The sequence below is a fragment of the Furipterus horrens genome, unplaced genomic scaffold, assembly GCF_987537825.1.
Source record: "Furipterus horrens unplaced genomic scaffold, mFurHor1.1.pri manual_scaffold_8, whole genome shotgun sequence".
NCBI classification, from domain to species: Eukaryota; Metazoa; Chordata; class Mammalia; order Chiroptera; family Furipteridae; genus Furipterus; species Furipterus horrens.
Window position 1 is genome coordinate 70,906,164 of NW_028327178.1, and position 22,178 is coordinate 70,928,341.

The following is a 22,178-nucleotide window of genomic DNA, read 5'->3' on the forward strand; positions in this document are numbered from 1 at the left end:
AGGAAGGAAGAATTGAAGATAATGAGGAAAACTTCCAAAATTTTGTGAAGGAGATGGACATACAGGTCCAGGAAGCATGGAGGGTCCCGGGTGAGCTGGACCCAGAGGGGACCACACCAGGACATATCATGATTGAGATGCAAAAGATGTAATATAAAGACAGAGTCCTGGGGATAGCAAGACAGAAGTAGAAAGTTGCCTACAGGGTGGTGCCTATAGGACTATCAGCTGATTTCTCAGAGGACACTTTGCAGGCAGGAAGGGACTGGCAAGCAGTACTCAATGTGATGAAAAGCAACCTGCAACCAGGATTACTCTATTCAGTAAAGCTATCACTTGAAATGGAAGAGCAGATGAAGTGCTTCCCAGATAAGGTAAAGCTAAAGGAGTTCATCATCACCAAGCCATTATTATATGAAATGTCAAAGGGGCTTACTTAAGAAAAAGAAGATCAAAAGTATGAACACTAAAATGACAACAAACTCACAACTATCAACAACTGAATCTAAAAAATAAAAACAAAACCCAACTAAGCAAACCAGAATAGGAACAGAATCATAGGTATGGGGATCATTTGGAGGGTTATCAGCTGGGAGGGGGGAGCGGGAGAAATGGGGAAATAATCGGTTGGTATAAAATAGAAAGGGGGATGTTAAGAATAATATACGAAAGGGTGAAGCCAAGGAACTTATATGCACAACTCATGGACATGAACTAAGCGGGGGTGGGATGGCTGCAGGGTAGGGGGGTACTGGGCAGAGGAGAGCAAAAGGGAATAAAACTGGAACTACTGTAACAACATAATCAATAAAATATACTTAAAAAATAAAGGTCAAGAACACACACACACACACTCACACACAAAAAAAAACAGAGTGAAATTGAAGCAGTAATAAAAAAACTCCTGGCACACAGAAGCCCTGGACCAGACGGCTTCACAGACAAATTTTACAAAACATTTAGGGAAGAACTAATGCCTACTCTTCTCAAACTATTCCAAAAAATCTAAACAGAAGGAAGACCCCCAAACTCGTTCTATGAAGCCAGTATTACCCTAATTCCAAAACCAAGTCAAGACACAACAAAGAAAGAAAACTACAGGCCAATATCACTTATGAACATAGATGCTAAAATCCTCAACAAAATATTGGCAAACCAGATTCTGCAACACATTAAAAAGATCATGCACCACGATCAAGTGGGATTCATCCCAGGGATGCAAGGATGGTTTAATATTCGCAAATCAATAAACTAATACACCACGTAAACAAAGTGAAAGACAAAAACCACATGATCATATCAATAGATGCTGAAAATGCATTTGATAAAGTACAACACCCATTTATGATGAAAACACTCAGCAAACTGGGAATAAAGGGAGCATATCTCAACATAATAAAGGCCATATATGAGAAACCTGTAGACAACATCAAACTCAATGGACAAAAACTGAAAGCATTCCCCCTGAAATCAGGAACAAGACAAAGATGTGCACTCACCCCGGTCCTGTTCAACATAGTATTGGAAGTTCTAGCCACAGCAATCAGACAAGAAAAAGAAATAAAAGGCATCCAAATTGGAAAACAAGAAGTAAAACTGTCACTATTTGCAGGCGACATGATAGTATACATAGTAAACCCTACAGACTCCATCAAAAAACTACTTGACCTAATAAGTGAATTTGGCAAAATAGCAAGGTACAAAGTCAATATCCAGAAATCAAAGGCATTTCTATACACCAACAATAAAATATCAGGGATAGAAACTAATAAAAAAATCCCATTTACTATAGCAACAAGGAAAATAAAGTACCTAGGAATAAATTTAACCAAGGAGGTAAAAGACCTGTACTCAGAAAACTACATAACCCTGAAGAAAGAAATTAAGGAAGATACAAATAAATGGAAGCATATACCATGTTCATGGATGGGAAGAATCAACATCATTAAAATGTCCATACTACCCAAAGCAATTTATAGATTCAATGCAATCCCTATTAAAATACCAGAGAAATATTTCACAGACCTAGAACAAGTACTTCAAAAATTTATATGGACCCAAAAAAGAGCTCAAATAGCCACAGCAATCTTGAGACTGAAGAACGCAATAGGAGGACTCACAATAACTGATATAAAACTATACTACAAGGCCACGGTAATCAAAACAGCCTGGTACTGGCATAAGCACAGACATATAGATCAATGGAACAAAATAGAGAGCCCAGAAATAAACCCAGGCCTCTATGGTCAACTAATATTTGACAAAGGGGGAAGGAACATAAAATGGAATGAGAAGAGCCTCTTCAACAAATGGTGCTGGGAGAACTGGACAGGCACATGCAAAAAAATGAAACTAGATCACCAACTTATGCCACACACCAGAATAAACTCAAGAGGGATCAAAGACTTAAATGTAAACCGTGAAACCATAAAAGTCCTAGAGGAATACATAGGCAGGAAAATTTCAGATATCCCACGTAACAGTAATTTCACTGATACATCACCTAAGGCAAGGGAAATAAAGGAAAAAATAAACAAATGGGACTACATCAAACTAAAGAGTTTCTGCTCAGCAAAAGAAAACATCAGCAAGATGAAAAGGGAACCAACCATATGGGAAAACATATTTGCCAACGATACATCAGATAAGGGATTGATCTCCAAAATATATAAAGAACTTACACATCTCAACACAAAGAAGACAGACAGCCCAATTTAAAAAAGGGCAAAGGACCTGAACAAACACTTCTCCAAGGAGCATATACATAGGGTTTAGAGGCATATGAAAAAATGCTCAACATCACTAGCCATCAGAGAGATGCAAATAAAAACCACAATGAGATACCACTTCATACCAGTCAGAATGGCCATCATCAACCAATCAACAAACAAGTGCTGGGAGAATGTGGAGAAAAAGGAACCCTAGTGCTCTGTTGGTGGGAATGCAGACTGGGGCAGCCACTAGCGAAAACAGTATGGAATTTCCTCAAAAAACTAAAAATGGAACTGCCTTTTGATCCAGCCTTTCCACTGCTAGGATTATACCTGAAGAATCCTGAAACCCCAATTCAAAAGAACTTATGCACCCCTATGTTCATAGCAGTGCTATTTACAATAGCCAAGTGCTGCAAACAGCCTAAGTGCCCATCTGTAGATGAGTGGATTAAAAAACTGTGATATATTTACACAATGGAATACTATGCAGCAGAAAGAAAAAAGGAACTCCTGCTATTTGTGATAACATGGATGGAACTAGATAGAGTTATGCTTAGCGAAATAAGCCAGGCAACAAAAGAAAAATACCGTATGATATCACCTAATACAGGAAACTAATGAACAACACAATTGAACCAGAAGCATGTAAACAAGAACAGAGTAACAGTTACCAGGGGGGGAGGAGGTAGGGAGAGAAGAGGGGTAAATAGGGGAAGGGTTTCATAAAGCAATTAGTATAAATAACCCATGGACATGGACAATGGTGTGGGGATTGACTGTAGGAGAATGGGTGGGCTGGGTGGAGAGTAGCAATGGGAGAAAAAGTGGGACAACTGTAATAGAAAAACAATAAAAATAAAAATAAAGTCCTACTCAAGAAAACCACTTGTTATTTCCTTTCCTATACACCCTCCAATTCCACAGCTAGGTGCTGCCAACACTCCAATTCCACAGCTGACTGCCTCACTACAGTGAAAATGACTCCTGCTTAACGGCAAATAATGCAAAAGCAGAAAGGGGAAAATGAGGAGAAAAACACAAAATTGCAAATATAAAATTCCCTCAAACTAGGTCACAGATAACTTAATTTATTTGTTCACCCTCTCCTGGAAATACAATGATTGATAAGCAAGGAATAACGGCTAGGTTTCATGATTTAAATAAACACCTTGTATTGATTTGGACAGTCTCAAATATCTACATATTGCCATTGTAATCCTACCTCCACCCTTTCTACACATCAGTTTCATCCAAAGATCAAGGGTTCATTTTGGATCTTGTGCCTAAAACCTGATCATCTTGTTGCAGTCTCTCATGGTATTTGGGTACCATCTTCCAAGCCCATCTACAGTATATGAGAGAAGTTGTCTCTCCTGTATCTTTGCTAGCACTTTATACTTTCGTGTTTTCACTTTTTCCAGTCTGATGTTGAAAAGTGGTATTTCATCATTAAAATGTAGGTTTCCCTTATTACTATTAATGCTGAGGAATTTTTACTTGTGTCCACTGGCCATTTGCAATTGCTTGTGTGTGTGTGTGTGTGTGTGTGTGTGTGTGTGTGAATTGTGTGCCTGTATCTTTTGCCCATTTTTCTGAGTTTGACTTTTTGTCCTCACTCTTTACGAACCTAATTCCTTTAACTTCCCAGGTTCCAGCTTCACCTGACCATCAACACCTCTTCCACACCATGCTGTATTTATCATTTATATCTCACAGCATGTTTAAAAATTAGTTGTTCAATGCCTCTCTTCCCACTGAAGCCTGAGCACCATTAGAATAATATTTGGGGTATTGTTTCTGACCCTTCTGCCACCTCAGGCACTAGCAAAAAGCCATAGGTGTTTATTTAATGAACGAAGAAGGTTCCCCGTGTCTTATAGCAGTGACATTCAGGCAGAAGCCCAGTCAACGTATGCCACTGAAAAGAGTTTCATAAAAGGACCATTTAAAAAGGTAGGGGCAGGGTTGGGAAAAGCAATGAAGGGTGGTGAAGCCCCAGGACTTGCAGTTATGAGGAGATTCACTACTCCCAACTGAAAGAAAATGAGAAGAGCAGGTGAACCCTATGAGAGACCTCTGGCCATAGGGGAGAGTCTGGGAGATCTCACCCAAGTCTGAGAAGTTATGACTCTGACTAAAACTGCCTGGGTCATGTCCATCACCACTTCACTCAGAAAACCTTTTCCACTTGAATCCTTAATACTTCAAATTCTGAATCCTACAGAGAATAACACCACATTTCAAACCACTGCAAATGATAAAAATCATTGCCAAACAAGTTCTACAGGAACTGAAGGCAGGAAAAGGCCAGAAAAACTAGAATTACCTTCACAGCAGAATCACCCATTATATGTGACTTCAGAGATGTTTTCTGAGCTCCCCTTTCCTCAGTTTCCCCATTATAGAAGTCTGTGTACCATTATCCCTGCTCCAAGAATTATTTTGCTCAAGAAAAAGTAATCTCCTTAAAGAAAAATACAATTGCCAAAATCCAGTCTCATCAGCCAACTTACACCAGGCCTTGGAATTCTCAGTAAATGGCTAGTTTTGCAAATTTTTGGCTTTGCCAACCCTTCAGGGTAAAAAAAAAAAAAAAAAAACAATCTTCTCACAGGATGGGAGGCTTTCAAAAAGTGGAGGAAATCTCTGAGAAAAATCTGGGTTGATGAGCAGCTAAGAAAAGCCAGGAGGAAAGCGACACATCTATATATGTTTAGGCAGAAAATAGAAAAGGTTGAAAAGCAATGTTTCTAAAATACTGTTCCTATGAAAGCAACCTTCTGTTATCTACTTACTCTCTTGTTGACTGAAAAAGGCAGTATGATTTCTATTTTCTTTTCATGTCCTCCCAAGCCAGGGCTAGGGAATACAGTGCCATGCAGCTCTGACAAAGGTGGGACTTGGGTTTAAATCTTGCCACTTAATGAAGCAACACTGGGCAAGGCACTCACCTTTCTGCAATTCAGTGTTAGCCCAAGAAAAATGAGTAACAACATCAAATTTGCTGGATTTGGGACAGAATTGTAAATCATGAAAATAAAATGTGTGCCAGCCAGTGGGTTTCCTAACACACAGTTAGTTTTATCACAGGTGCTATAGTTTGAAAATCAAAAGAACTTCTTTACTTAACAAATGTCTTTTGAGCAGCTGCTATTGGCTGGGTGACAGAGGTGACAAAATTGAGAAAAGTTCCTAGGGTCACTGACCTGCTGAGCTTAGAATTTAATACAGAAGAGGTGTTACTCAAATCATAACCAAAGAAATACACAATTGCCAACTGTGACAAATGATATGATGAGAAAATAGAGTCTGTTCAGAGAGCAAAATGGGGTCCTTGTCTAGTCAGGAAGATCTCGGACTGGGAAGTGAAAGATGAAGGATTAACTAGCTGTAGTAGTAACAGTGTGACCAGCCTGTGCTAGAGGTCTGAGGACAGAAGTGTCATTTGAGAAGAAGAAAGGTCGAAGTGTTGGAGCATGGAAAGGGGAAATAAAGCTGAAGAATCTGTAAGACCTCCTTGTAAGCCACAGGAGAGGTTAAAATGTTGTGGTCACGGTCTGCTGAAAATGGGACACTGCAAAGCTAAAGATGGGCTCTAAGATCTGCAGTTGACATTTGCAATAAAACTCCATTGCAGCCCTCTTTTCACCTCAGGACCCCATCCTAGTTGGATGAGTAGCAATGTTTTCATGATTACAAGGTATTCCAAAAACTACATATACAATATAGTCCAAGAGAATAAGGTGGAAGTACATTTATTATTCACCATTTACTACCTTGGGAAATATCTACAATTACCGCTCATTTATTATCCCTTTAAATACCTGGTTTTCTATGGACAGTCATACCAATATCTCCCATTGCATGTGCTCTTCTTACAACATACCCTGACATACCTCCAGTGAGTAAATGATGGCATCTATTTCCTTGAACTTCGGCTGACATCTCTCACTGCTTTGACCAGCAGGAAAGTGATAACATGTGACTTCTGAGACTAAGACGTAAAAATGCCAAGCACATTTACCTTACTCTCATGGAACTCAGATGCCATGCTCTGAGGAAGTTTAAACAAAGGCACATGGATAGACCACATGTAGGTGTTCTGGTTGACATTCCAGCTGAGCCTCCAGTCAACAGTTGGCATCAACCCCAAACATGGAAGTAATATTGTCGCTAGATGACTGCAGATCCAGCTGTCAAGTCACCTAGCCTTTCAGTCTTTTCAGCTTAGGCCCCAAACATAATGTAGCAGAGAAAAGCCATCCTCCACCAGGCTCTGTCTAAACTCCTGAGCCAAAGTATCCATGAGCAAAAAAATAAAATAACTATTTTATACCATTATTTTTAGGGTAGTTTTTTTATGCAGCAATAGTAACTGGGACAGAAAGTATCTCAAAGTATGTGTATGTAAAAGTATATATATGCACAAACATCTTTTATTTACTATTCACCTTTTAGGAACCTTCTTCAGGGGATGGTTATTCCTGAGTTAGAATTCCTGGGCTTTATCTACACCACTTTTGGAAAAAGATGACCAGGTTCCCTACTTCCAAGAATAATTAAATACTTTTAAAACACTCAAAACACAAAAATGTAATCCATCCTCACTGGAAAGAACGCAAGAAAGCAAGAAAGCAGGAAGGAAGGAAGGAAGGAAGGAAGGAAGGAAGGAAGGAAGGAAAGAAAGAAAAAGAAAGAAAGAAAAGAAAAGAAAAAGGAGAGGGAAGAAAAGAAAACACTTGTTAGCAAATCTGACAACTTATTTCAACTGGCTTTGAAAACAGAGATCAAAAATGAGATCTTCACTGACAACAACTAAACAGGGCACTCAAGGCTCTTTGCTACCGAAGGCTCAAACATCTGCAAAGTGTACTTAAGTAGAGTAGCATCAAGTTTCCAGGGTAACAGTCACAATTCAAATACTTAAAATATTCTGAATGACAACCTCCAGAGCAAAATAATGACTTGTAGATTCAAATACATTTATTAATATCTTTAAAATTATCTCAAAAAACCAGTGCCTTGCTGCAAAACATTGCTGTTCATCAGGTAATGAAATTATCAACATATAATAGAAGAAAAAGTGATTTGACATAGAATTACAACTAGCATGCCATTTGGGGGAAGTAAATGTAGGTTGGATGGCAACCCTTTAACACTGTTGGCTTTTCACTGTTATCTTTAGGTGCTGGAGTGAGGGTCCTCATAAGCCCCATGTTTATGGGAGGGAGTGGAGAAAGGGTAAGAGAATATGAATGGTAAGAAGAAAGAGAGATCAAGAGAAGGAATGGGGGAAAGGGCTGTGCTGTGGAACTAAATTTGAGTCATTGGCACCTGAACAGAAATGTTACTGCTTAAGAAACCATTTCAAAATGACATCCTAATTACCGGGTTTCCAGTGTGCAGAGTGTCTTGACACTCCCTCCTCCTGAACATCCCAGCTTTCTCAGGGACCAGGCAGTCCCATGCCACTGATGGTCTTAATTGCATGGGTCACTTTCTCCATCCAGAAAAATGTTTTTTCTATCCTGGAAAGTGGTGAGAACTGTATGACATAGAGCCCTTACATGCAAGAAAAATGGCCATCATGTAATTGACTTGGAATGGCCCTTTCCAAAGGTAGCATGAAGTAGACTGGCTTTGAACTCACAGAAACTGAGATTGAAAGGGGGGTTCATGAAAACCCTCTTGGTGAGAACTGGCAGTTCTGACTCTGCCTTTGGAGAGAGATCCACTTCTCTCATGCAGCACAGTCCCCTTTCTGATGTTAGTTCTCATCGCCAGACAATTTGGGAATCAGGAGCAGAAGGAAGAGCTGTGGAGTCTTAACAGTTTCACTGAAGACCAGAACAGACTCTCATGTTACCATATATGATGAAGTCTGTCAACAGGTCCGCTAAGACCTGAACCTAGACAGACCATCTGCTTTCCTCAAAAAGCACAAGACCAGGCGATTTGGGAAAGTTCCCTTAATTGATGAACTTTTAAAAATATTTACCATCACTATCCAAATGTCTTTATTGTGCACTTCATAACACCTTGTATTACAGCTACATATATCTTAATACCAAAGCACATATTTGTAACTCTTTTTTCTTACAGTTATTTATATGACTATTTTCCCAGGAACCATGCCACTTGAATGGCTGGGATATAAAACCATTCTACAACAATTATTCTTCCAAATCTTTCCTCTGTTTTTTAGACAGCTGCACCCAGGGTCCAAGTTGTTTTTTGGTGGACAACTGTTCTGAGCACATTTCTCTACAAGATCTATTTCAGCTCAAGGAAGGCCAAGGGCAAAGATAAAACAAAAGTTGTATGTTAGAGGATGGACCCACTGTAGGGCACCATGAAAGCAGAATGTAGAGTGATGAGCAGTTCAGTCCAAACCATTTCTTCCAGAACTGCAAGTCCGCAAAAGGGATCAGTCGTCCCAGTGACTGGTTAGTTTAAGAGAGCAAGTCCATTCCTAAACCCTAGCCAGGTGGCCAGCACTTTTTTCCGATCCGAAATTCCCGGCATCTGTTCCGGAAAGGCGGGTATGGAGCTTTCTACCTGGTACACCTTTCCTGTTCCTTATGGAGAACACCTGGTAACTACGTGTTCACCAGTTATCCAGCCCCCTTCATGACCTCAACCCAAAGACTATTCAGGTGGTTACCTGCACAGGTACCGAATCTACCCAGGTCAACTTTACTGGGGGACTTGCTTGTGGTAACAGTCCCCACCACCTCAACACCAGTCCCTACAGCTTGTGGGTAAGTCCCTCCAAAAGACACAGGTAAGGGTTCCTGGGGGCCAGCCTGGCACTCCAGAGTGCTGGCTAATTCTCCGTGCACGGTCCTCGCCTGCAGAGCCCCTCTGCCAGAGTCCCTTGGAGGGGCAGTGGGAGTCCTCGTGCCCGGCATCCCAGCCGGGCCAGCCTGCTTGCCCCGTGCCCAGCCCGGGGAGCCCCAAGCTGCCAGAGACCCAGCGTCCACTAAGGGCAGTCAGTGAGCACTCACCATTATGTTCTTGCATGCTCGACAGTGACCAGAGCAGCAGCGCCACCAAGGCCAGGAAACAGAGCTGGCTCAGCAGAAGGTCTCTCCGGCGACTCCTGCGACGCTCGCGGTCCTCCTCCTCGGGCGACGGCATCCTCGGGAAGCAGGGCAGCAGCCCCGGCCAGCGGCGGCCGCTCAGGTCACGAGCTACCGCGGCGAGGACAGAGGCGGGAGGCAGCCCTGCGCTCTCCAGCCGCACTTCCTCACTGCGCTTCTGCCCAACCGCTGCTGCAGCTTCCTTTCCCTCTTCCTCGCAGCTGCCAGTCTTCTTCTGGTCTTGGTCGTCGTTGTCACTATCGCTCAGTCCTTCCTCTCCCTCCTCCTCCTCCTCCTCCTCCTCTTCGCCTCGGGCTAGCGCCGCCGCCTCCCGGCACTCTGGGTCCCTCTCCTCATCTCGAGCCATGGCTCCCACGCTCGGTGTCTGCGCTCGGCCTTGGGCGGCAGTGGCAGAGCGGTGGGGGCAACGAGGGGCGGGGGTGGGGGCGGGGGCGGTGGCTGCCGAGGAGGAGGAGGAGGAGGAGCAGGGATGCACCCGCAGGAGGAGGCCCTGCCGCTGGCTAACTCCGCCGACTGGCGAGGCCACCCGGGCTGCCTCCGGCCTCGCCAGCTGCAGGAGTGCTTCGCAGGGCCGCCCGCCTACTCCATGGCTCACGCGGGGAACCGAGGCCCAGCCGATCCGAAGCGCACTGGGAACACTGAAAGAGGCGTGAGCACGGAGGTGCAACTCCACACTCTGCAACGCAGAGGCTCGGGTGCAGGCGGGGGACAGTGCGGGGACGTAACCCAGCGGGGTCCAGCGCCACGCAGAGGGGGTGCACGGGGAGGAGACTGAGCTGAGGAGGGAGCCCCGTGCGCAAACCTTCAATCGTTCGGTGCTTGGGGAAGGGGGACGGCGAAGAAGGTCTCTTCTCGCGAAACACAAGCCGCAGAAAGACGGACCAGAAAGATGTATTCACCGGAGAATTTCGGAGAAATCTAGTCTCTTCAGCCTCCTACCCACCCTCTGCCCAGAAGAGGGACACCCAGCCACCCACCTCGCCTCCTCCTGCAGGCCTCCTGGGTTTCCCTCTGCCCTCTTGTGGGGATCCCCCTGCACGCCAGTCTCCGGACCTGGAACAGGACTTCCCAGAGGCTCTTGGCTTGCTAGGGGTGTCCTGGCTCCCCCCTCTGGCCCGGGCGCGCACTTCATCCTTGATCATGCTGGATGAAGCCCAATGCTGTGGCTGAAGAAATTGGGGCAGCAGGCACAGTCCCTGGATGAAGCTGCCTTGGGTTTCCCGCCAACGTTGGGAGGAGGCTTCTGGGCTCCAGGCTTTCGTCAGGGAGCATCAGCCGGCTCCTGCCTCTGAGATCGGAGACCTAGTACCCCCATTCCTTTGTCTTCAATGTGTTGACTGTCCTAGAGTCAGGCTCCGCCCACAGCCCTGCGGAAGGTGTGCATTTAGAAAAGACACCTAGTGGTGTCAGGCACATCCATCCTCCCTCTTCAGGCTTCCTGTCTTCCTCTTGGTGCCTCCCTAGGGCTGCTGGTAGAATGGCTGATGGATACAGCTCTGAGGAGGAGATGCATTTGTGATGAGGCTGAAAACAAAAGGCCTTGTTTGTAAAAGGATCACTTGGAAACCAGGTATCTGAGTGACTGTCTCCATGGAGTTCCATTATATTAGGCAATCTAGCTTCAGATGTCTAGAGAGGTGAGGGGAAAGGAGGGAGCCTCTGTACAAGTTTCTCCATTCCTTGATCTGGGAGGACCAACAGTATCCAAGTTTGTCTCTTCCTGTGGGTGACCTCCTAACCCAGAGCCTCCCAGATAACCAACAGCATGTCAAGATAGTTGGCTTGCTTTCCATAGAGACACCATTTCACCCAACAAGATTGGAAGACTTTTGCTTCCTGGTCACATTATTTATTTACTTCTGTTCTCAGTTTGGCATCTTACCAGACACACAGAGCACCTTTTCTACAATGTAGATTACCAGGTACAGAGGAGGACTTTAAAATAGTTAAGGTCATCCAGGCTAGAGTGTGTGTGGGAAATTTTCCATTCGCATTATCTTCACCATTTGAAGACACATAAATAAAAGTTTAGGAGTTTAAAATACTCTTTCAGCTAACCAGGAAATAAACTCACGTTGCTTTTTCTAGTGTACATAGGGACAATAAAAGTGAGAGAGAGAATCTAGAACTATTGGGTTAGAGAATGAACACTAGCTTAGAGGAAAATTGCCAGAGGCACAAGGAGTTGTGTAATATGGTGATGGGGGAAGTGTTAGGAAGGAAGCAAGAAGGGGAAGGGAGAAAGCAAGAATTGGCAATTCCCTGGAAATTCTCTCAGCACCTGCTGTGAATGAAAGTAAAAAAATAAAGAGCAAGAGGGGATGGAGGGAAGAGAAGAGAGAGAAGTTGCTTCTTGGCACATAGAAATGATTTTTTAGTTAATATTCATTTTGACAGATTTCAAAGAGGAGTGTGTTGAAGTACAACAAAGATAAAGACTCCAGATGAGCCCACCCCTACTCAAGGAAGAAAACTTGGGGCTTCCAGTTCACAGTCTAACAGCAGCATAGCCTGGTGAGCTCCTGGCCCCATACTGCGATGGCTCCTCTGTAGGAAGAAGAGGGAAGGTCCTTCTCTGGGCAGGAAGTTCCTCTTCTCCCCTCCCTCCGACAGGTATGCTTGGTAGGAAACAGGCTCTCAAGTCCTCTATCAGTACTGGACAAGGGAGACAGAACCCAGTGGGCCCCTTTTCCAAGGAAAACAGTTATTTGTGTCCTGTCTCTCCCAGGAAACTTTCATTAGAAACAGGACCTGTAATAACTAATGTGCTACTTATCTTCCCCCGTTAGGCTCCTCATCAATTCTAAGATAGCTTTTGCCTTTTACTTTTTTATCTGTTTGAACTCACATTCTATGCAGGGAGTCTTTGGGAGAAAATTCCAGACCCTAATGCATTAATCTGAGAATTAGCTTGCTTGGAAAGAAAGCTTTCACCCCAAGATGTGCTCAGGCCTTCACCCTTCCAGAAGTAAGACAGGCATATTTACATAGCACCTCCTCGCTCCGGGCTGGGTGCTGAGTGTCACCAGTCATGCCCCCTGTTTTTACCTCCCATAAACATTCCAGTTTCAGTTCTGTGCAGATTTTGGGCCTGATGTGCAGTCATAGAAGTGGTTCATCTTTCTCATAGCTCTGCCTTTATAACAAAGAATGATAAACCTTCCATGACTATATTCATTGATGCTCAGCTCAGGCCAGCTCTTAACCAACCATGAGTAGGGCTTTATCTGTGCCTAGACAACCAGCATTTTCTGGGCCCTCCTGCATAATTTCCACATCTCCTGCCTCCCCTCACCCAGAGTGCCCAGACCTGACAGAACGGTTTCCATAACAAAGCCATGCTGTGTCTCCATAACACCAAGTCATACCAATTGTGTCAAATAAACCTCCGATTGAGAAGGGAGGCAAGGAGAAGAGGAAAAATCAGAGAAGCTGTTTCCTTGGTGAGGTGCCAAGTCAGCCTCCTGGTCATGGCTGCTCCATAATATAGAGAAACATAGTCCAATCAAATAGAGAGAAAAGATCACAAGATGTTCACAAAATATCTTTAAATACAATAAGGCCAACCATTGGTGGATGGGGGAATTAAAGGGAGGAACTCTTTCATGGACTGTTCCTGGAAGAGTCTTCAATGTAGCACCCACTCCAGAAATGCTTGAAGACTTAAGCACTCAGGGATAACCTCACTGGTCACTGCCTAGCCTGAGAAGCAACAGTCACCAGCTGCTCTTCACCCCCAGACCTGTTACCCTACGCACAGTCACCCAGATCTAGACAAGACACCAACTTCACCCAGGAAGGCTTGACAACTTATTCCCCTCCCTATTCTTGTTCACTGACCTTATTAAAAAGCCAGTAAACTGCTCCTTTAGCCTCTTCCTGAGCTGTCAGTATTTCAAAGAACACCAAATAATCAGTCCTATGAGTGAGTGTGTTTGGTTCCACATTCCATATCATGAGGCATTTGAGAGCACCATGTCAGCAAAGTGAGGCTTATGTTAGTATAAGTGTTCAGTTTACAACTAGAGTTAAAAGAAACTGCTTACTTTACTTTCCAATTTTTAATTTTCTTTTTGCCCAACTGCCTGCATTTGTTTAGTGATTTTGACTCACTACATGGATATGACTGTAGATTTCTTTTACCTAGTGAACCATTGTCATATTCATAGCTGCCCATCATCTTTTTAATTTATTAAGGTATAATATAAATGCAGGAACATGCATACAGCTTACGCATTTAGTTCAATGGCTTTGTTTATCTGTATATACCTTACATGAGTTCCAGATCATGACTTAGAACATTTTCTGCCAATCCCCTACCAGGCAGTAATTTTCCAAAGATAGCCCCTCTTCCCACCTCTTTTTCCATAGGTCATTGTTGTCAGTCCTTGAACTTCAGGTAAATAGAGGCTACTTTTGCTCAACCTTACTTCTGTGGGATCTGTCCACAATGGTGTGTAGAGCTGGGATTTGTTCTTTTTCATGCTGCTAACTGTAGTTTTTCTTTTTGTGTGTGTTTTTTGTTTTACCTGATGCTTCAGTTCCCTTCCAAGTTTCGTGTAAGCCAAGAGTAACCAAACCACTGCCTCTGGATCAGATACAAATGACCTTTCAGATTAACTAGTTTTATAAGGAACTTCAACTGAAATTGAAATAGTCATGGGCTGCTTCTCAAACTGGTGACACTGTGAAGGATGGGCCCAAGGGTAACTGCAGGACAAGAGGTCAACTGGCCAAATTAGTGGGTCAAGTTTTTACAGATAAGCATGGAAAAATTCCTAAGATGTGCATGCAATTTGGAGGCAGCTTTTAAAGAAAAAAGTTTACACAACCCATTTCCTGTGCATTCTTTCCATTCCCTTTTTCTTTGAAATGAGAAGAAAGAGACTAGGTAGCAGCATCAGGGAAGATTCCCACCAAGCCCATGGCAGAACCATGGAACAATCCTTTCAGTGAAATGTGGGTAGATATAAAAATTACAAGGAAGCTTGTTAAGAATGTCTATTACCTAGTCCATCCTGCAAAAACAGGATTCAGGAGGCCTGGAAGTCTGCATTCTTCACAAACGCTCAGGAATTTTTCTGTGTTAAGGTTTGAGGCCTAATGTTCTAGAAAAAGAGACAGCTTGGCATGTGTTTCTGGTAGATTCTGAAGGGAAACTCTAAGAAGGCAAAATATATTATCTAGCTCTTCTTCGTCAATATTTTAAATTGACTTTTTTGGGTGTTTGGAAGAAATAAAGACAGAGTATGTAAACGCCCCTACACCCGTAACTGTATCAGGCTCCTGTTTCACATGAGTTCTGTTTCTTTTTAATTAAAAAAATTCTCAATTGAGTATATGTTTATTGATTTGTTTTGGGGTGGGGAGAGGGAAAGAAAGAAAGAGAAGGGGAAACATTTGTTGGTTGCCTCCAGTGTGCACCCCAACTAAGGATTGAATACATTACCTAAGTATGTGCCCTGACTTGATATCAAACCCACAACCTTTTGGTGTATGGGATGGCGCTCTAACCAACCCAGCTACCTGGCCAGGGAAAGCCTATTTTTTTTAAAACTCCTATAAAAAGTAATCCAGAGCATGAAAATAATCAATAGATTAAGATTTTAAATCCTCAGAGGACAAAAATTAAACATTCACAACTTAAGCAATTTTGTTTATTCTATCAGAATCATTCAGAAAGAAAACACACAAACCCCACTAATTTTATTCTTGTAGATGTAAATTTTGGCAGGCAGGGTGCTAAGTGTGATAGGGAAACCCAAGGAGGACTCTGGAGGCTTATTTATGTTAACATATAAATATTAGGCTTGGGAATCCCATGTTTTTAATCAAGAAAATAGATCTGTAAATATTTTATCATTTTTGAATTTCAAAACCTCATCCTGATAGACTATGGTATAAACTTTAAGTGGCAATGCCAGCTGCATTATAAATAGTTTAATGTCATTTTTTTCAAGTTAAGCAAAATTATGTGTGTGTTTCTTTCTTCATATGTACATACTTATATATAAATACCATTATATATAAATTATATAATAATTTTAATATATAATATATAATTTTAATATATTATATGTTAGTAATATATAATATAAAAATATATAAATTTTAGATGGTCAGCAATAGTTACTTCTGGAGGTAGGATTACAGGATTTGGGTGGGAATCAGTGAATGAAGAAGGACTTTGAATTTTTCTTTTATACTTTTTTATTTTTAGAATTATTTTGCTGACACCAACATGTCCTATTATTTTAATTTAAAAATTTAGGAACAAATTAAAAGACTCTGTCCATGTGTAAGCAGTTAAGACAAGTTGACTTAAATTAAAAGAATTCACATGGTTAATTTTGGCAGGATGAACAAAGGCTCAATCCAGGCTCCAGGACTGCCTTCTTTGGGAGCCATTTTGCCAGCATTTTGCTGCTGGCTGTCCTGTGCCACGAGGCTTGTTTCTGAGGAGCTGCAGTAAGATTGCAGGAAGGGGCAGGTCACCCAGGTAGTCACCTTTGCTGGCTAGAGCAGGAAGCTGGATTTACAATTCTAATGTAGCCATAGATCTAAGGTGCAGGCCATTTCTTTCCTGTTCCTCAGTTTCCTTGTTGTTAACTAGAAAGATGGAAAGAACCTTTCTTCAGAACGATGTCTGCCGCAAAGAAACATTTTGAAAATATCAAACATCCAAAAGAAAGGTGCCAAAGTCGATCAGTTTTCACACTTTAACAACCCTGTGTTATCCTTATGAGGACAACGATAGGAAACTTCTCTCCCCAGACACCTGGAATCTAAATGGTAATTAGAATCCTTCTCAATTTAAGCCCAGCTCAGCTGCCAAGTGTAATTTTCTAAGAGTTGTAAACACATGACCCATCACCAAGTCCCAGTCAGCAGAGAGAGCCACAGTCATGTTCTATTGTAAAAGAGTGGGATGGCCCCACGTTGTTATACCATACTCTTTACCAGTGCTCTAGAGAGAAAGTTGACAGTCCACACTACCAACCTTGAAAAGCTGTGAAGATGCACCCCCTGGTGGCAGCGGTAGACATCCTAGGGGATTTCTGTTGCCTAGAAGTGTTTCCTTCCACTGGTTCAGCCTAATTTCAGGAGGAATCCTCAGTTGTTTTTTTTTTTTTTCTACATTTCTGCTGTGGACCCTGAGAAAAAAGATACCTACTAAGAAGGGTTCCTCGTGGTTAACTGGGATCAAACTTAAAAAACAGAGCCTAGCAACCATTTCTACACAAACTGCACTTCAGGGAGAAGCCTGAACTAAGCTGCTGGCCTCCTGACTGAGCTGCCTGTCTGCACTGTGTTCCTGCTGTCTGAGCCAGCCCTTATAAAGGAGTTCATGGTATCTTATTTCAACCAATCAGGGCTGTGCAGCTATAGTTCCATCAGCACTTTCACCAACCAATCTGAGACACTCTGTTCTGACTAATTAGGAGGACAATGCCTTTTGGACCAGTCAAACTGCTAGGATTTGAAGCCCTCATTTACATAAAGATGGATCAATCTGGGACCAGTGGTGCAAACTTCTGTCTATATAATAATAATAAAGTCAGCTCCCCACTGGCCCTGGGAGAACATTTTCCCTTTCCACTGAAGACTGAAACATTTCCCCAGCTGTATCTGAAACACCGAAGACGTCTCATGGAAGCATAGCAGACCAGCACAGGGCACAAAGTAGTGTAGACTGCCACAGAGCAGAGCAAAATTGTCTAGCCAGAGAGGGGCCTGGTCCCAAAGCCACATCATAGCAGTTCTGTTCCACAGATATGCTACTTCATAATTGAGCTATAATAATATTGAGCTGTTCCACAGCAAAGCTGTTTTCACGGCTGTATTATATCACAGTTGAGCTGTTTGCACAAAATAAAGTTTTCTTCTTCACCACACCCCAAACTGTGGATTTCTTTTGGTGATGAATTGATGCCAATGACCATCGATTGACAATAGGCAACGTCTGACATTGAAGCGACTGCTGCATCACACACCTTATTCCCTACCTCCAAGTGTTTGTTTCATTGGAGAGAGTTCCTCAAATTTTTGTTATTATCCATACTATCTTAAATACTTAAATATTTCATATATTTAAAATTAAACCCCTTTCTCTGAAAATTGATACCTGAGGTAGACAGAACTTATTCATAGCAATTTTTTTTTTCTAGTCATTTAAGTCCTTGTTACTCAAAATGGGCAATAGCATGGTATCTCCTGGGAGCTGCTTAGAAATGTAAAATCTCAGGCCCAGAGCACACCTGCTGATTCAGAATCTGCATCTTAACAAAATCCACAGATCATTCCTATGCACATTAAAGGCTGAGAAGCATGGATTTAGTTGGTACTTCCTCTTAGATAAGATAACTAGGTCTTCTTCATAACTACCCATATTTATGGCCAACTACAAATTATAACATCAAGAACACATGTAGCATTTTAAAAAGAACTTTCCATGTCTCATTTACTTTTAAACACTTCAAATATAGAATACCCAACACAACCACTATCCCAATGTTTAAGTAGGTAAAGTAATCTATAAGCAAGATTCTAAAATTCCCAAGGAATAAGAATTCCAGCTACATAATTAAACATTTAGCTGTGAATAGCAAGTACCTGCATTCCAGATAATATTCAAAAGAAGAATTTCTAAGTTAAATCCCATGCCTATTGTAAACTTTGTTAGTTCAACACCACCTTTATTTAATACATTTAAGAAACAAAACAGGGTATAAAGTAAACTTTGAAACAGCAGCATGAGAATTTGAGAATACAATCTTGCCTTGGTACAATACTTTTTATTTTCTTTCAAAGTATTTTCACTTATAGTCTGCATTAGTCGTAATCTCATTAGAAAACTATTCCAAAAATATCAAGTTTCTGAATAGGTGACAAAAATTATTAGAGGGATAATAATACAGTATTTCCTCACTTATCGTGGGTATTACATTACAGAACCCCCGCCCCCCGCAAAGTAGGAACCTTACATTTTTTAAAATGTTTTATTGATTATGCTGTTACAGTTGTCCCAATTTCTTTTCCCTCTGCTCCTCTCCACCCGGTGACCCGCATCCCTCCACTTGTCCCCCGCTTTTAGTCTGTGTCCATTGGTTGTGCATATAGTTTTTCTCAACCTCTTCCTGTCTACTCCATTCCCTCCTACTATGTTTCTTAATTCCTGTACCATCTCCCTCCCTTTCCCCTTACCCCCTCCCTGTAGACCACCCCCAATATGTTCCCCATACCTATAGTTCTTTTTCCACTCTCGTTGCCTACTTAGTTTGCCTTTGTTTCGATTCCCTAGCTTCTGTTGTTGGTTGTTGTGTTACAGTTTTCATTTTAATGTTCATAGTTTTGATCCTCATTCTTCTAAACCAGTCCCTTTAACATCTCATATAATAGTGGTTTGGATCTAATGAACTCCTTCAGTTTTAATTTGTCCTGGAAGCACTTTCTCTGCCCTTCTATTCTGAATGACAGCTTCGCTGGATAGAGTATTTGTGGCTGTAGGTTTTTGATTTTCATTACTTTGAATATTTCTTGCCAGTCCCTTCTTGCCAACAGGGTCTCTTTTGAGAAATCCATTAATAGTCTAATTGGGACCCCATTGTACATAATTATTTTCTTCTCTCTTGATGCTTTTAAGATTCTCTCTTTATCTTTAATTTTTGACAATTTGATTATAATGTGTCTTGGAGTGGTTCTCCCTGGGTCCAGTTGTTTTGGAACTCTCTGTGCTTCCTGGACCTGTAAGTCTATTTCCTTCCCCAAGTCTGGGAAGTTCTGCTTTGTTATTTTTTCACATAATTTTTCAATTTCTAGTTCTTCTTCGCCCTCTTGCAATCTTATAATCCGAATGTTCATTCACTTATAGCTGTCCCATACATAGGTTTCTAACCCTCTCCTCACATTCCTTGATTTTTGTTTCCTCTTTCTGCACTGGTTGACTGTTCCTTCCCTATGTTCCGATTTGTTGATATGATCTCTGGATTTTATTTCCTCACCACTTGTATGTGTTTTTGTTTGTTTCAGTGTGACTAGCTATCATTCCTTCCCCATCTTGTTCCAAATCTTTTGTTAGTTCTGTAAGCCACCTTATGACTATAGCTCTAAACTGAGCCTCAGAAAGATTTCCTATTTTTTCATCAGTCAGGTCCCGCATCTGCTGCCTGGTGAGCTGCATCATAGGGATTTCAATCATGGTCTGCTTCATCCTGACAGTTCTGTGTTTAGCTTTGCTTCCTGGGAGGGTTATAGGGGATGGAGCCCTGTGCACTTATCACTACCCTGCGACCAGCGGCGATCAGCGACCTTTTTCGCTCCACTGTGGTGCTTTGTGTGGGGGTGGGGGTCCAAGATGGATTTCTGCCATTACTCTCCGTTGAGACTGGGATCCACTTCCTCCATTCCCACCCCCACTGGGCCTCAGAGTCCGGGGCAATGGGGGTCTGCCTTCCCCAGCATTGTAATCAAGAGCTGATGCGTCTCGACTGGAGCCAGGATTGCTCCCCTGGCATTTCTCGCAGTCCCACCGCTATCCCTGCTGCTACCACAAACAGCACCGCCTGACCTTTCTGTTCAGATTTTCGCCCCTCCTACCCATCTGAACGAGCACCGCTGGTTTATAACATCATACATTGGGCTTCCATGTAGTTTTATTTTCTAGAATTTCTGGTTATTTTTGGTTTTGAGATAGTTGTATTTCTACTTAGTTGTAGAGGGAGACCGGGCATGTCAGTCTAAGCCTTCATTTTGTCCAGAAGTCAGGAACTTTATATTTATTCTACACTCTTAAACCTACGTAACTTTAACAACATATGTATACAGTACCACAAAATCCCGTGATGTAGTGAAAAATCCGTGATAAATAATTAAATATAATATTTTTTAAAATCCTGTGATACAGTGAGGCCATGATAAGTGAACCGTGATATGGTGAGGAACTACTGTAGTTATTTGAAATGGTAAAAATCGAGTGCAATAATTTTTTTAAACTTTTTTTGAAATAATTTTAAACTTACAGAAAGTTACAAAAATAGCATAAAGAATTCGTATACACCCCTTGTGAACTTCCCCTAATGTTATCACCTTTGATACTTATAGTACAATTGTAAAATCAGTGGTATTAACACGGGTATACTGCTAACTAAACTACAGACTTTATTTGAATTTCATCATTTTTTCTTCTAAGATCTTTTTTCTTTTCTGATCTACTAGCCAGGATCCCACATTGCATACAGTGATTATTACTTCTTAGTCTCCTCCAGTTTATAACAATTCTTTAGTCTTTACTTATTTATCATGATTTTGACACTTTTGAAAGGTACTGATAATTTATGTTTAGTATGTCCCTCAATTCAGTTTTGCCTAACATTTTCTCGTGATTCGCAAGAGGTTATGCTTTTTTGACAAAGAAATGGTGCTGTGTCCTCATTGCATCATATTAATGTGTTTGTGATGTGAATATGTTTTATTATTGGTGATGTTAATCTTGAGCACTTAGAGTTAATATTTTAGAAAGATACTTTAAAATTAAGCAAATCTTGTTTCTCCACAAAATTTTAGCATTCATTGGTAGATCTTGTCCACAATAATGATTACTTTGGTATTAAACTGGTTTTTTTATTTTTTGACAAGTCATTCTTTTTATTAATTATTTAAAAATAAATTGTTCTGCGGAAAATATAGACATTTCTTCATGGCACTAAATCCCTTTCCTCTCATATTAAAAAAGAGTTTTTCCATCTCTTGTTTCTTTTTTGTTTGTTTGTTTAAATTTTATTTTTTGGTTTTTCAATTACAGTTGTCCCATTTTCCCCCCATTGCTCCCCACCACCCAACCCACCCCTTCTCCCACAATCATATCCCTCCCCGTTGTCCATGTCCATGAGTCATTTATACGCGTTCCTTGACTAAACCCTTCCCTTACTTATTCCGCTTCTTTCCCTCCCCCCTCCCCCCTATTAACTGTTATTCTGCTCTTTGTCCTATTTAGTTCATTTTTTTATGTTGTTCTTTAGTTTCATGTATTAGGCAATATAAAAATATGGAATGCTTCATGAATTTGCGTGTCATCCTTGCACAGAGGCCATGCTAATCTTCACTGTTTCATTCCATTTTTAGTATATATGCACTGCCAAAGGGAGCACTCAACTGTTTTATAAAAAAAAAAAAAAAAAACTTGCCATTTTCCTAAAGCATTGAATGACTACTAGAGGAGCCTTAAGTGTGGGTGAGTAGGCTAGGAATTTTAGGAAGGAGGAGATCTGTATTCAAACAATAAAAAACAAGGGATAGGGAGAGGAAAAGAAAATAGCTCGTCTATAGGTTATATTTATACCTGATGTTGGTATCCTTATAAACT

The 22,178-nt window shown here is 41.6% G+C and overlaps 1 protein-coding gene and 1 non-coding gene across 2 annotated transcripts in view; both read right to left on the reverse strand.

The window, feature by feature from the left end:
- The window catches only part of SLC24A3 (solute carrier family 24 member 3), a 610,095-nt gene extending 599,872 nt beyond the window's left edge, over window positions 1-10,223 (reverse strand). The window contains exon 1 of the mRNA XM_090285998.1: window positions 9,722-10,223. Within this exon, the coding sequence (XP_090142124.1) occupies window positions 9,722-10,163 (442 nt within the window). The 5' untranslated portion in view covers window positions 10,164-10,223. The remainder of the gene's footprint in view (window positions 1-9,721) is intronic.
- An 11,631-nt stretch (window positions 10,224-21,854) lies between these two features.
- Window positions 21,855-21,963, reverse strand: LOC150003122 (U6 spliceosomal RNA). Its single transcript, XR_016512807.1, has one exon. It is a non-coding gene; the product is annotated as a U6 spliceosomal RNA (small nuclear RNA).
- Between the last annotated feature and the right edge of the window lie 215 nt (window positions 21,964-22,178).